The sequence below is a fragment of the Phalacrocorax carbo genome, chromosome 11 (genome assembly GCF_963921805.1).
Source record: "Phalacrocorax carbo chromosome 11, bPhaCar2.1, whole genome shotgun sequence".
NCBI classification, from domain to species: domain Eukaryota; kingdom Metazoa; phylum Chordata; class Aves; order Suliformes; family Phalacrocoracidae; genus Phalacrocorax; species Phalacrocorax carbo.
In genome coordinates, this window is record NC_087523.1 from 24,593,133 (window position 1) to 24,607,746 (window position 14,614).

Consider the following 14,614-nt stretch of genomic DNA (forward strand, 5'->3'; position numbering starts at 1 on the left):
GCAAGCAGGTCTCGAACAGGTCACAGGGCATAGACATGTGCATGCGTCCATCCACCGCCCCATGTGCCTGCAGTTATCTGTAGACATGGGCTTGCACAAGCAGCCCTGCCCACACACAGGTACACACACTCACCCACACGTGCATACATTCACTCATGTGCTCTTAAGCTGCCTGTGCATTTGCTTACCTGCTTGTGCACACACATGTGTGCATGCATTCACAACTGCACATCACACATACGTGGACATGTTCACCCACAAGTGTAGTCGCTCACCGCTTGCGCTTGTGCTCCCCGGCATGGGGCTGTGCTCCTCCCTGTCCATGTGTGTGAGCACACATGGCATGTACTCAAGTGTGTGTGCATGTGTGCTTACATGCATGTGCATGCATTCTACCTGTGTGTGCATGTGTTCAGCTGTGTGTACCGACATCCATGTGCCTGTGTGCCCCCATGCAGCCACATGCTCACACTCAGCATGTTTTCAGCCATTTATCTACATGCGCCCAGGTGCGTGCATGCATTTAACCTGTTGTGTGCTCTCATGCATTCACAGATGCCTGTACACATGTCATCTGCACATGCATGGGCACACAAGCACCCTGCTGTGTTTCTGTGCCAACGTGCACGTGCATATGCTCTGACACATGTGTATGCACCCACCAATGTGCGCCCGTGCCCACCCACACATGCATGTGCTCACACATACACCTGCACTGATGCACCCACACGCGTGTGCGTGCGCACGCGTCCACCCCCGTGTGCGTGTGCTCACACGCCTGTGCTGGTGCCATCCAGCGGCCAACGCTGCCCTTGCACGGCGGCTCCCCCAGCCCAGCCCGGGCTGCCAGGCGTGGGCAGGGGCCCGCTCCATGGTGCCCGGCTGGCACGCAGGGGCCCTGGGGAGGGCATTTGGCCAGCAAGGGGACAGCTGCCATGCCACCCCCCCACCCCCCCCCCACGCCACCCTGCTGTGCTCGGGTGAACCAGGGCACCCCATAGCCAGCTCAGCAGCACCGTACTACCCCCCTGGGCACTGCCACACCCACCGGGTCACCCCTTCCCTGGTGCCACCCCAATCGTTCCAGCAGTGCTGATGCTGTGGCTGCGAATACTGGGTACACCACTACACCCATTACCCAAGAACTGTGCCCTCTCCATGTGCCCCTGGGAAGGGGTCCAGGCATTGCCCCCTGCCCAGACACAGCCTGGTGGCACTGGGTGCTGAGGAGCCCCCTGCCCATGGCTGCATCCCAGGTGCCTGCAGTGCCATGGGGGCATGTAGGTCCCAAGAGCTTGCCAGGGCTTGCCTCACCCCAGCTGGAGCATCCCCCCACCTCACCACAGCAGGCACCTGCCAGCCCCAGTGCCACTGGCTGAGGACGCAGGGACAAACCACACAAGACACAGGACTTGGATAGTTGTGCAGCAGCTGCTGCTCCTTTAGTGTGAGAGAGGCACAACTACACATGGCAAGGCACAGGCACTAGCACGCACCCCTGGTGCAGAGACCTGCTGAGGGCTGCCAGCCCCCCTGAGAGCAGCCAGCCCCCCTGAGAGCAGCATGTCCCCAGCTCCTAATTGGTGCAGCCTTTGGTCCTAGCAGTGTCCCCAGGCAGGAATGGGGGCAGCCATGACAGGGGGAATGCAGGGGCCCCCAGTCCTGCCCGGCACCATCCCAGGGTAGGACTAGGGGGGTGGGGTGTAGTGTTCAACCAGCTGGGGGCGGGGGGGGGCAGGGGAGCATCCATGCAGGGGGCTGCGGCAGTGCTAAGTGGGCAGGCACAGGCACTACCTGCACCCTGGGGCTCGGCTGCCTGGCTGTGGCCAGTCCCAAAGGGGCTGGGGCCCACCCTGCCTCCCCAAAACGCTCCCCACCCTCACCCCTGGCCCCAAGCTGCTGTCAGTTGCATGAAACCCCTGTGCAAAATCAGCATTGAGGCACCTGCCTGTCCTGTGGGCAGATGGACAGCAGCGGGGCAGCAAGGTGACCCACAGTGAGGTTAAGTGCTACTTAGGGCTGCTGCAGCACAGAGAAGGGGGACAGGTGCCCCATTCATTTCATCCTGGGTTTTTTTCCCCTCTATTAATCCCTCCTGGTGCCACAACAGAGGCTGAAAGCAAGGCCTGGATGACGCCGGGTGATCCCCGTGCCCACAGCACTGGTGGCAGTGGGTACTGGCAGCCCACGGTCTACTGCTCCCAGCACCCCATCCACTGGCAAAGCACCATCCCAGGGGCACCCACCAAAGTGTCCCCTGGGCGAGGGGTGCACAGCACCCACCTTGGACCCCTGCAGTGCCTCAGGACAGCAGGGAATGGGTTAAGGACCCGCTGGCCAGGGCCATTGTTTCAGACACAATGGAGAGGAAGAGGATGCTGGGGGTGAAATTCCTCCAGCTCCCACTGGACAGATGGACAGAGCTGGACAAACAGACATGATGGAGAGTGAGGATGGTTTAACCCTTCCAGGCACTGTGTGGGGATGCCCTGGGGCAGCTGAGGGGGGGTTGTTTAAGGCATGTAGTGCAGCACCACCTGCAGGACAGGCACTGGTGTCCAGGACATGGAGGGACCTCCACAGGCACAGAAAGACTCATCAGGGGGGCGGGGGGGCAGGATCTATCCGTCTGGTCCTGCTGGGCCGCAGGGTGCTGGGTGGCTCTAGAGCCCAGGGCAGGTCTGTGGCACAGCCCCGCCCCCAGCACCTGGACTGGCATCCCCTCCCCTGCTCAGTAAACTGGAAAAATAAATAAAAGGCAGGGGCTGCACAGTCGGACGGATGCAGGGAGAGACCCAAGGGGTTGGATTGGCTTTGGCAGCAAGCTGGGGCCACAGCCAGGGTCCCAGGGGATGCTGGGCAGGGGGCTAGCAGTCCTTGGGGGCCTGGCCAAGGCTCTCACGCAGGCAGAGGAGCTGCTCCTGGCCCAGCTTGATCTTCTCCTCCAGCTCCCGCTGCTCAGCGATGAGGGCTGACTTCATCTTGATGAAGTGCTGGTAGTCCTGGAGGTGCTCAGCAGGCAGGTATCGTGCCACCATGGCACCCACTGCCTCCTCCCGCCGCCCCACATGCTCCTTCAGCTCCTTGGCATCTTCCAGCTGTGCCACCAGCAGCCGCTGCTTCTCCCGCAGGGCCACCTGCAGACAAGATGGGCAGCACTGATGGGGTTCCCACACCCCACCACCCCGTGGGTGCCCCCCTGCCCCATGCTCACCTTGTCCTCAGCGGGGGCATGGGGCCCCAAGCGGCCCAAGGCAGTCTCCACCCGGGCCAGTCTCCCGGAGAGGGAGAGCAGGAGGTTGACCACCTTGTCCAGGTCACCCACAAAGAGGCGGTACTTCTCAAACTCTCCTGGGGTGCACAGGGTTTGCAGGCGGGCAGCCACATCCTCACCCAGCGCCCCATTGGCACTGATGTCCTCCTGCAACCCCCGCTGTGCCTCCTGCAGAACGGCCAGCTTGCGGCTCAGGCTCTCAATCAGCTGCAGCTGCCAGAAGGAAGGGGTCAGGGCTGACTGGGGCCACCCCCTGTTGGCACTGGGGGACTGGCCATGGGTCCAGGTGTGCCACGCTGCACTGGGCCCCACAGACCACAACCATCTGGCAATGCTCCTGGTTCCCATGAGCTACTGACAATGCCCCCAGTCCCTGCAAGCATCTGGCATGAGCATACGGCAATGCTCCTACTTCCCATGAGCACTCAGTGATGCCCTCAGTCCCCGCAACCACCCAGTAATCTGGTGATGCCCCTGGTCCCCATAAGCACCCCATGGTGACACTCCCAGGCCCCCAAAGCACCCAACAATGGCCCTAGTTCTTGTGGGCATCCTGGCAATGTCCCAGCCCCAGTGAGCATCCAGCAACAGCCCTGACCCCTGTGAGCACCCAGCGATGTTCCTGGTTCCGGGGAACATCCAGCAATGCGCCTAGTTACCATGAGCAACCAATGATGCCCTGGTCCCCATGAGCATCTGGCAATGCCCCGTGTCCCTGCAAGCACCTGGTGATGGCCAGTGGGGAATCCCAAGGGCATTGTCCCCAGCCATGCCCACTTTACCTTCTTCTCCACCAGCTCGCGGTCCACCTCTTCCTCCTCATCCTCTGAGCTCCCCTCCACCACCTCTGGCAGCTCCTTCACCTTACCAAGAGGCTCAGCTGTGCCTGCTGCCGCACCGTAATACGCGGGGTAGGCGGTGGAGCTGGTAGTGCTCCCGGGAGGCGGTGAGATGGGCTCAAAGCCCTGCCTGCGGGGACAGGGGCTCAGTGCTGCAGGTGGCAGCGTGCAGCCTGTCCTCAGCATAGTGCCCGGTGCCACGCCAGCCCTACCTGTCCTGCGCCAGGGCCTCCAGGCGCCAGTCCTGCTGGAAACGCTCCCGCCAGGCCTGCCGCTCCCCTGCGACCAGCAGCTCACCCACCACCTCGGTGGCGGTGACAAGGGGGGCCGAGGGGGCCAGGATGCTGGCCAGGGAGCGGTCCCTGCCCACCACATCCCACAGCAGCTCTTCCGAGTCCATGCGGTGGGGCTGGGGCCGGCCTCCCTGGCAGCTTGCCTCCTCCGCTGCTCTGACGCTGGGCTTGGTTGCCTCCCGGGTGGCGGGGCCGGAGCCACCATGCAGGGGCAGGGAGCACTCACTCACCCCGCGGAGACCAGCCCAGCCCCGCTCCTGGTTCCGGCCAAGCCTTTGGGGCTGCTCCACCATCTCCCAGGGGTGCTTTGCCTTCGGCCACTCCTGCCCGGTCCCTGCTGTCCTGCTGACACCCGCCCAGGGGCACCCACATCAGCTCCCCTGCCCACCCATGGGGGATGGGGACACGCAGGGCTACGCCCACCCCAGGGAAAGAGGTCAGGGACACCCCCCCACCCTGAGAAAACCCCGCAGCCTGCCCCAAGAGGTGTATTAGGATGCTCTGAAGCATGGTTCAAAGGGCCACGCAGCCCCAAAAGCCACCCCATGCCCAGGCTGTGCCTGCAGCCCCTCTCCCACCCCGCGCCGCAGCAGCACTTGCCTGCAAATCTCTGTGCTACCAGCATCGGGCTCAGGCGTCCTGCAGAGTGATCCAGGAGGCTCGGGTCGGGGCCAGGAGCCCAGTGGGGCGGGGGGGTGAGCGGCATGCACCCGGGACCGGCCCCCTTGCTCCCCGGTGAGGCTCTGGGACCGTTCACGCACAGCCTCAGCAATGCTGCGGCTTGGCACTGGGGCAGCTGTGAAGGCAGAGCTGTGCCCAGAACCACCTGGCAGGTGCTGGGACATCCGTCGCTGCCTGTACTTCTCCCAGTTGGGTGGAGGTGGGCGGGGAGGTGGAGGGCCCTTCTTTTTGGGGATGCCAGGGGGGTCCAGCTTGGCACGGAGAATGTCCTTCCGGTCACGGCCCCGGGGGCTGGCAGGCTCTAGGTTGAGGTGGCTCTCGGAGAATGCTCTGCCCCGCAGCGGGCGGTGCAAGGGGTCCGGGGGGCTCTCAGGGGAGTGAGCCAGGCAGTCACCATCCCATGAAAGGTCATGTGTGGACGTGGCCCGGTAGCAGGACGGCCAATCTGCCTCAGCACTCTCAAAGCAGGGGCGGAAGGGGCCAAGCCTTGGGAAGCCCATTTGGTAGCGGGAGAGCTCACTGGGGAGAGAAGGGGGCACCCATACCCCCCAGATAGTCACCCCCCCAGCAGCTCATGCCCACCCCTGCCTCAGTTTCCCCAGCTGGAGTCTCCGAGCCCCGCTGGCAGGGGAAGCCCAGGCTCTCCCAGTGCCCCCACACTGCACACAGCTTCCCGGAGACACCCCCAGCCCCTTGGGGATGGGTAAGGAAGGACCCAGCCCCACATGGGCACCACCTCACACACCCAGGCCCTGCTTACCGAAGGTGGCACGTGCCCCTGCTTTGCAGGGCACAGCACGGCTATGGCCGGGGTGTTAAGGGAGGCACTTTGTACATCACCAACCAAAATCACAGCAGTCCCCACACCTCACCGGCAGAGGTCCCCTCCGAGTGTGGCATGCACGTCCTGGCACCCCATTGGCACTGCCACTGGCCCATGGGTCACCCAACACAGGCTCACCTGATGGACTGGCCGGCTTTCCTGGTTATCGCTGGTGGCTCCCACTCATCCAGGGGAAATTCCTGCATGGGGGAAGGAGAGGGAGCGTGAAAGCGGGGTGCCCTCCCCAGCACCCATGCTCCCCAACACACCCTGACCCACCCCCATCCAGGCACAGTAGGCATGTAGGGGCTCTGCAGGGCCCACTGTGGGCACAGAACCCCCACCCCAATCCCAGGTCACGCTCCAGGGCACAGGGTGGTGCCAGTGCTGCTCCCCAGCACAGTCCCAGGAGGCTCACTCACCGGGGTGAAAGCTCTTCGGGGGGGCCAGGCGTCACTCTCGTCCCGCCCGGGGTGGGGGGCCGGGCAGCAGCAGTCAGGGCAGTGTGCCCAGGGCTTGGGGTGGCATCGGCAGGCATGGCCACGGGGCAGCGGCGGGGGGCACAGGTCCCCCCCACAGTAGTGGCAGGGCTCAGGGCGTAGGGGACCCCCATAGGGGTAGGAGAAGCCCCGCACGTACTCCAGCTCCACTGGCCTCCCCAGGGGCTTGTAGCAGGGGGGCTGCTCCCGGCAGCGCTCCGTGTAGGGGCTGGCAGAGCCAGGGTGGCCAGGCGAGGGGGAGCCGTAGGGCTGGTCCACGGAGAGGCGGCGGGCGTCCCGGCGCTCGGGGCCAGGGGGCTGGAAGGTACCAGGGTCACCTGCTGGCGGCTTGCCCTGCCGAGGCGGCGCTGGCCGGCTGCTCTCCTCGAAGAACCGGCGGCGGTCAGCAAAGGGTAGGAGGACGGCCTCGTCACTACCCCGTGGTGGGGAGCTGGGGGCCATTGGCCCCTGGCCATAGCCCTCCAGCTCACCAGGGTTGGGTGAACACTGTCGCTGCAGCTTGCGCTCCGGGGACCAGCGCCAGCGGCCCCGCCCCATCGGCACCACCCGCTCGGGGGATGCGGGCCCTTTGGGGACTGGCAGCGGGTCAGGAGTGGGGATGCCCTGGGCCCCCAGGTGGCCAGGGTTCCTGCCATCCTCACTCAGCATGGGGCTGAGATGCTCAGCAGGGGGGTGGGGTCCCTCTGCCAGCATGTTGCCCTCAGGAGACTCGTCTGCCTCCTCCACCGGCTCCTCGCCAGGTGGTGGGGCGCCAGGACCCCGGCTCTTCTGCAGCTGGGCCTTGCGCCGCTGAATCTCGTTGCGCAGGCTGGTGGCAAAGCGGTCGCTGCGGCGGCGCATCTGAGCAGAGCGGTGGGGAGGACCCCCAGCCCGCCGGCCCCCTGGTCGGCTCTCCTCCTCTGCCGGCCCCTCGGTGCCACGCACTGGGCTGGCACCCCTCCCGTCCTGCCCACAGGCTCGCTGAGGCTCAGGGCAGCAGCGGCAGGATGGCAGGCGGCGGCATGGCTCTGGGCAGAGCGGGGTGTCCTGCGCAGCCCCTGTGGCCCCCGGCCGGCTGCCCTCAGGGTGCAACGGGGAAAGGGTCCAGCGGTGCCCATCGGGGGCTGGCGAGGCTTGCCCACTGCCAGTGCCCACCTGGAGGGAGCAGAGCTGGGAGGCCAGCAGCTGCTCAGGAGCACTGTGCCGGTGCGGTGCATGGCCCTTGAGCGGCGAGAGCAGCAGGTTGTCACCCGCCACTGCAGCATCAGGCACTCTGTGCACACCACCATCCAGGTATAGCCGGTCACCAGGCTCTGCACTATTCCCCAGGAGCGGCTCAGCTGGGGACTCGTCCGGATGGGAGCTCAGCATGTAATACTGCTCGGCAGAGAGACGGTCCTTCGTGGAGTATGGCGCTGGTGTCCTCCCACCCGCTGCCTCCACCTCCCTGTCCCGCTGGCAGAGAAAGGTGTCGGAGATCCACCGGCCCTTGGCGTGCAGCATGTCCACTGACACCGATGCCCGGCGCCTGTCCCCTCCACCAGCTGGGGCGGCCCGCAGGCTGTCCCTCCTGACGGGTGGCTGGGGGGGCACAGGCGCCCGCCAGGCCTCGGAGTGCCGGCTGGCAGGCGGCTCAGCCCCTGTGGTCAGGTAGCGCCCGTCAGGGACCTTGCAGGGGCCTTGGAGGCCAGAGTCGACGGAGGCAGCCTCCTCAGGGCGGAGGGAGAGGGCACAGTCAGAGGCGATGGAGCTGGCGGAGAAGGAGCTGTAGGCAGAGTCCCGCTTGCTGTGGTACACGCCCTGGTCAACGGGTGAGGGGTCCCCTTCATAGTAGGCCTGGCCAGGCTGGTCCAGGCTCTCCATGCTCCCAATGGAGCTGCTCCGGTCGGTGCTGCAGTGCCGGGACAGCGGGTTCCACTGCATGGACAGCTCGCTGCCATCCGGCCCCACGCCGGCATTAGCGGTGCCTGCTGTGCCCCCACCCAGCTCCCCGCCAGCCCCGCCAATGGACATGAGAACCCAGGAAGCCAACACCCCACCACCACACACACCCCCTGGGATGGGGGCCACAGGCTGGCACAGCCCCAACCTGCCCTTTACACCTGGGTTTGGGGGCAGCACCAAGGCTGCCCTGGAGCTGTCAGGGGAAGAAGGCAAAGGGACACAGGGCATGCGTGGTTCTGGCCACTCAGGACATGCCTGCTCTGGCAGGGGGGGCAGTGGGACTCAGCAGCTCCTGGCCGGCTCTGGCAGAGCCACCACCCCTTCCTGCCGGGAGCCAGCGAGTAAACAGGCAGGGGAAAGGGCAGCGTGGCAGCAAGACACAGGGGCATGCCCAACAGCGGCATGGGGCAAGCAAGCGAACACCCACCCCACACCCACCTTGCCCCGACCCAAGCAGGTGCCCCATCTGCCCCCTCCCCTTGCCCAGTCCCCTGGGTCCCCCCGGGGGTGGGTCAGGGTTCTCACCTGACATCACACCCTGAGGGCCAGGAGAGGCTGAAGGCGTCAGTGGGGCAGTGCATGGCAGGGGCGTCGGGGCGGCTTTCGGTGAGCTTGGCCACGTGCCAGGAATGGGGCCGGAGGACCGGCACACTCCTCCTGCCAAGAGCAACAGCAGGAGAGGACAAGAATGGGGAGGAAGCCGGGCTGAGGAACCGGGGCTGAAGTCACTTCCTACGGGGCTTCCTGTCCCCCCCAGGCCAGCACCCGCTTGAGGGGGATGGCGGCGAGGAGGGTCCAGCCCTGCCAGCACCCGACACAGGGCAGGGGGATCCCACGGTTCCCCCCCACTGCAGGGGCTCCCCTTCCTGCAGAGTCCCCACTGCCAGCATCAACAGGGGACCAAGGACATGCTCCGAGCGCAGCCCACAGGCAATGCCCTAGCAGAGCGAGGGTCCCTACCGGAACTGGACTGGCTTTGCAGGCACACCAAGGGACCCTGGGGCCATATCTGTGTCCCCACTGCAAGCCTGACCTTCCCACCTTGTTCCTCGGTCCTTCGGCGTCTGCAGCAAGCGCAGGCCACATCATGTCCCCAGGGAGGGGTCCTGTGCCAGGCCCTGTCCCACCCCTTGTGCCAGGCAGCCATGGGAGTCTCCAGTCCCCCCAGCGCATACAGGCAGTGATGTCCAGTGCTACCACACAGACATGTGGGCAGATGCCAAGTCCTGTACCCCCCAAATGGCCGGTGCCGCTCCAACATCCTCTGGGTGGGCAGGGAGGGAGGGAGCTGTGGGGTCAGCACAGGGGTCCCTCCTCCCCCAGAGTCCCCAAACTCACCATGGATGATGCTGAGCCCCGGCACAGTCCAGTGGCACCCCCTGCCCCGTGGGCAGTGCCCTGTGCTGCCCCAGCCTCTGGGTGCTGCTGGAGCTGGAGCCCAGTTGAGATGCAGCCGAGGAGTGGATGGGGGGGGGGGGGAGTGCACTGCAGGGCCCCGCCCTGCCTCTCCTTCCTTTCCCAGGCAGGCAGCAAGCAGGCAGGAAGGGAGAGGAGCGGCCACACTTGAGGATACCGCCCAGCAAGGGGTTGGTGAGCCTGCCACACCGCCCCAGCTCTGCTGGCAGCACACCGGACTGGCGAACCCCCACTCACCACGGGGTGCTGACAGCCATGGTGGGTCTGTCCCCCATCCTGTCCCAGCACGGGGCACCTCCAGGCTGGAGACACGGACACCGCCAGGCTCCCACCAGTCCCCCAGGCAGATGATGCCCTCCTGGCCTTGGCGCCACCACTCCCCCAGCCGCCCCCCCGCCATGCTGCCAACCTGCGGACGATCATCTTCAGGGTGCGGTAGGAGCCTTTGATGAGGATCAGGGCCTCCTGGCGGGACCCATACAGTGGCGTCCCACTGATGTTCACCAGCTCGTCACCTGGCTGCAGCTGGCAGGAGAGTGCAGCCTTGCCTCCGTCCTCCACCTGGGTGACAGAGAGGGGCGTCAGGGTGGGCACGGCCCCCCAGAACACCTCAGGGGGTGTGCCACTGCTACCGGGTGCCAGGGGAGAAAGAGGCTTCAAAAAGGTGGTGCCTGTGCCCTGGGCACTGCAGAGGGATCTGTGGAGCTGGGCTCCCCCCCTGCCCCAGTCACATGAATTTCTGAGCAATAAAAGGGCATCAGGAAGGGGGGGAGAAGAAAAATGTCCCATCCCAGCAGATTCCCCCGCAGGCGCAGGCAACACAAGGGCCCTTTGTCCGGCACGAATGCCAGTCCCCCGCCACTGCTCCCGGCCCATGTCGGCCCTGCCTGGGCACCCGTGGTTATTCTGATGACCGAAGGATTCCATCACACCATGTGTGCTCAGGGGAGCCAACAGCAGGGGAAGCACCAAGCTGTGCCTAGCCCTGGCACATGCCTACCCCATCCTGGCACTCACGGCCAAACTGAGCCTGGTACCCCGTACCGCCACGGCTTGGAGTACACAGAGCCATAGCGCTGCCGGCATGGAGGGGTCCCAGCCCATCCCCTCTGCCCCAGCAGCATGGGCAGCCCTAGGATGGGCAGTGCCCAGTCGGGGCAGGCAGAGCACCCAGTGCTGGCACTCATTTCTGCCTATCCTGCCGCTCCTGACAGCCAGAGATCAGCATGCCCAGCCCCTCAAGCCACAGGGCTGGCAAGTGAGCCTGGCTGCTGGGTTGCATGGTGGCAGTGGCACAGGGCATGCAGGCATATGGGGCAGGACCTGGGGTGCCCCATGCCCCCATGCCCAGCCTGAATGTGGAGCCTGACCTGGCTGGATCCTACAGTCACCTGCAGTGGGACAGGCAGAGCTGGCCTGGCCCCGTGCCAGGGTTCCTGCGCCCACCCTGCCCTGCCGCCCCCAGCCGAGCAGAGAAACAAGCTCTGCCTGCAGCACCATCTCTGCAGCCCAGCCTGGGTGACAGCCAGGCCCCAGTGCCCGGGGGGCACCCATGGCTCCCCAGGAGGCTAACCACCATGCACGTGTCCCCAGGCACCCCCTCCCAGCCCTGGTGCCAGGCAGGGCTCAGGGGGCCTTCCCCTGCTCGTGGGCAACATGGCACCTGGGGAGCCAGGCAGGGGCAGCCAGGCTTCCTGCCCAGCCCAGCACTGCCCCATGGCTCTTCCAGGCACAGCCGTATCCAGCACACCCCAGCTCTGCCATTTTGTCAGGGACCTGGGGATTGCAATGCCATGCCCAGCCAGGCTGCAGCCCAATTCACCTGCCTGTGCGGGCAGGCTGCCCTCCCCACCAGGAGTCCTCCGTGGGGCTGCCTTCCTGGCCCCAGATGCCTGCAAGGGCTCCAGTCCCACCATGCACTCACCAGAGCTCCTGGGTTTAACTCCTGCCACACTGCTGCCCACCACAGGCAGCTCTGGCAGAGCAGGCAGGCAGGGCAGGCTGTACCTTCACCCCAGTCCTCTGCTCAGCCACACGCCCACCCTGTTTTGCCTGCCACAGCCATGGAGCTCAGTCAGTGGGGACGGGTCCCCATCCCTGGTGCAGGACACCACTGGGGCTGCCCCCACATCTGGGCCACCACATGCGCCAGAACAGACACAGCTCAGCCCTGGCATCACTCACTGGGAGCTAAATCTGGCACAAACAGCCCCTTGTTCTGCCTTCGTCACCAGTGAACTCAGCGCTGGCAGCCAAACCCCACTGCCTGCTGCCCTGCCCGGCTGGGCCAGCCCCAGGCACTTCCCCAACACCACCCCTGGTGTTCACTCTGGGCCCTAATAGTGGGCACCAAGCTAGCTCACAGGAATATCTCCCTTCCCCAAGAAAGACTTGTCTTAGTCTAAGTCACAGCCATGGCAGTGACCAAACCAACCTCCATCCTTGCCTCCAACGTGCCCAGGGGGCCCTGTGCTAGGGGTGCGCTCAGCAGTCCCACAGAGCCCATGCCAGCCCAACTGTGGCACTCTCCCACAGGAAGGGATCCCACCCAGGGCGAGCTCAGAGGCCAAACTGTCTCACCGAGCACTGGGACCCCCTTCCCCTTTCTGGCGCAGGGTCTGGGGCCCCCTACACCGCAGACAGGGGCTGCCCCCCTCCCTGCATGGGCCGGCACACACACACCCCTCGACCAGCCGTGGCAGTGGACTGGGCGCCCCCGGAGACCCTCCTCTGAATGCACAGAGCGCTGAACAAGCCCCCTTTGTCTGCAGAGCACACGCGACGGCGGCGGCCCGGCCAGAGAAGCGCGGGAGCCAGTCCCCCCCGGCCCGCAAGGAACCCTCCCCATTCTCAGCAGCGGTGGGGAACGTCCCCTGGCCCCGCTGCGCCCTCCTCCAGCAGCCGGCAGACCCACTGGGACCCACCACCCTGAGGCCCAGAAGCCCGGCAGCGAGTCGGGGGGCGGGAAGCAGCCCGCCTGGACCCCGATAGGGCCCCGGCTCCCGCTCGCCAGTGATGCCTCCCCAGGGCGCAGGGCAGGGACAGGAGCCACTTTTCCAGCTCCCCCAGCCAGACCACGCTGCCCGCGTCCCGGCGCAGGGCGTGGAGGGCCCCGGGGGGACAGCCAGCCAGGCTCGGGGCAGGGAAGCAGCCCCGGGGCCGCGGCACAGCCCGGCCCGCCAGCACCCTTGCCCCGCAGGACGGTGGCACCGGGCGGGCAGGCAGCCAAATCGCCCGGTGACAGGGGCTCGGCCGGGCTCCGCCGCGGGATGGGCTGCTGGGGCGCCCCCGCCTGCTGCCCGGCTCCCAGCGGGTTTCCCAGGAGAGCGGTACCCCGGCGGGGCCACGGGAATCGGTGACCCCTGCGTGGCCGGACGTCGCGGCCTTGGGGCCCCACCCTCGCTCTCCCCGCTCCCGGCTGCGGAAGGGTCCCGGCCGGCCGGGCCACGCGCCGCACCGCACCCCGACACCAGCCCGCTGTCCCGGGCACTGCCCCGCCCAAGCGTTTCGGTGGGACGGGACGGAACGGGGCGGACTCCCGTTCCCCCAACAGTGGCCTCCAACGTCCCCGCAGAGTCCGGACCCGGGGCTGCCCGTGGGCGCGGAACTCACAAGTGGGCACATGAAGGGAGACTGCCCCCCCCTCCACTGTGCCCCGCGGGACGGGACCGGGGGGGACGCGAGGGGGACGGAGTGGAGCCACCATCCGCCGCCAGCCCAACGGATGTGCCGGAGGAATTTCTTCCTGCCGCCGGGCCTGGGCTGTCCCTCCGCCCCCTCGGCCCCCACGGTCCCCTTTCCCACTCTGCTCCGCGGCTTGGGGTGGCGGGTCGCGGGGGGGGCATGGGTGCGGGTGACCGCCACGGCCGCGCCGCGCCGGGACAGACGACCCCACGGCCGGGGCTCCCCGCACACCCAGCGCCGTTGCGCACCAGGTGTCCCCCTCCTCCCGCGCCCCGCCACGGGCCGGAGGCCCCTCGTGGGGGGATGTCGCGGAGCCCGCGCGGGACCGCGTCCGGCGGCGCCTACCTTGGAGACGATGAGGGGCTCGCCGTGCTCCAGCCCGCCGCGCAGCGTGAAGCCCCAGGGCGCGCCCCCCTGCAGCTGCACATGCACGTACTGGGGGGGGGCGCCGGGCCGGCCCTCGGCCCGCTCCATGGCCGCTACCGCTCCATCCTGACCCGGCCCGGCCCGGCCCCGCACCGCGGAGGAAATGACACCCCCCGCCCGCCCGGGCTGAGCGGCGCGGAGCCAAGCGGTGGGGCGGGGCCGGGCCGGCACCGGGGCCGCTCCGCCGCCGCCAATGAGGCGCGGGGGGACGGCAGCGATCGGCTCGGCTCGGCACGGCACCGCTCAGTTTGGCACGGCTCGCTTTGGCTCGACTAGGCACGGCATGGCACGGCTCACCTTGGCATGGCTCAGCTCGGATGGGCACAGCACAGCTTAGCACAGCACAGCATGGCATGGCTCAGCACAGCATGGCATGGCACAGCTTGGCTTGGCATGGCAATGGCTCAGCCCAGTTCAGCACAGCCATAGCCACAGCTCAGCTCAGCACAGCATGGCATGGCTCAGCACAGCTCATGGCACAGCTTAGCACGGCTCAGCTCATGGCATGGCTCAGCACAGGACTGTGCTATTCAGCTCAGCTTAGCTTGGCACAGCACAGCTCAGCCCGGGGACCTGCGCTGAACTGCTAGTCTCAGCTTGGCATGGCCTAGCCAGCATGGTTTGACTCTGTCTGGCTCAGCCCAGCATGGCATGACATGGAGGGCTGGCACAGTTCAGTTCAGCATGGCACAGCCCAGCTCAGCCCAGCACAATTGGGCTCAGCTCAGCATTGGGTGGCAAGGGGGCCAGCATGG

At 66.7% G+C, this 14,614-nt stretch overlaps 1 protein-coding gene across 4 annotated transcripts; it reads right to left on the bottom strand.

Annotated features, from left to right (window-relative positions):
* Positions 1 to 1,412: 1,412 nt before the first annotated feature.
* SHROOM4 (shroom family member 4) lies at positions 1,413 to 14,009 on the bottom strand. Of its 4 annotated transcripts, none has more exons than XM_064463548.1 (10): positions 13,779 to 14,009; positions 10,159 to 10,310; positions 8,859 to 8,990; positions 6,333 to 8,322; positions 6,049 to 6,110; positions 5,007 to 5,606; positions 4,326 to 4,748; positions 4,057 to 4,243; positions 3,215 to 3,481; positions 1,413 to 3,137 (listed from the first exon to the last, which is right to left on the bottom strand). In XM_064463548.1, exons 1-10 carry the CDS (start codon positions 13,905 to 13,907, stop codon positions 2,868 to 2,870), a joined length of 4,212 nt encoding a protein of 1,403 aa, XP_064319618.1. In that variant the 5' UTR covers positions 13,908 to 14,009; the 3' UTR covers positions 1,413 to 2,867. The 4 variants fall into 4 exon arrangements, with proteins under 4 accessions (XP_064319618.1, XP_064319619.1, XP_064319617.1 ...); XM_064463549.1 differs by having other exon boundaries at positions 3,215 to 3,487; positions 6,333 to 8,280; positions 13,779 to 14,007; XM_064463547.1 differs by having other exon boundaries at positions 3,215 to 3,487; positions 13,779 to 14,007.
* Positions 14,010 to 14,614: the final 605 nt, after the last annotated feature.

Bases quoted from the DNA above. Each gene is read 5' to 3' on its own strand.
- SHROOM4 (XM_064463547.1), bottom strand. From the start codon at position 13,907: ATGGAGCGGGCCGAGGGCCGGCCCGGCGCCCCCCCCCAGTACGTGCAT. The intron at 10,311-13,778 runs GTAGGCGCCGCC...TCTGTCACCCAG, and splicing joins AGCCCCTCATCGTCTCCAAG to GTGGAGGACGGAGGCAAGGC. The intron at 8,323-8,858 runs GTGAGAACCCTG...GCCGGATGGCAG, and splicing joins CCCTCAGGGTGTGATGTCAG to CGAGCTGTCCATGCAGTGGA.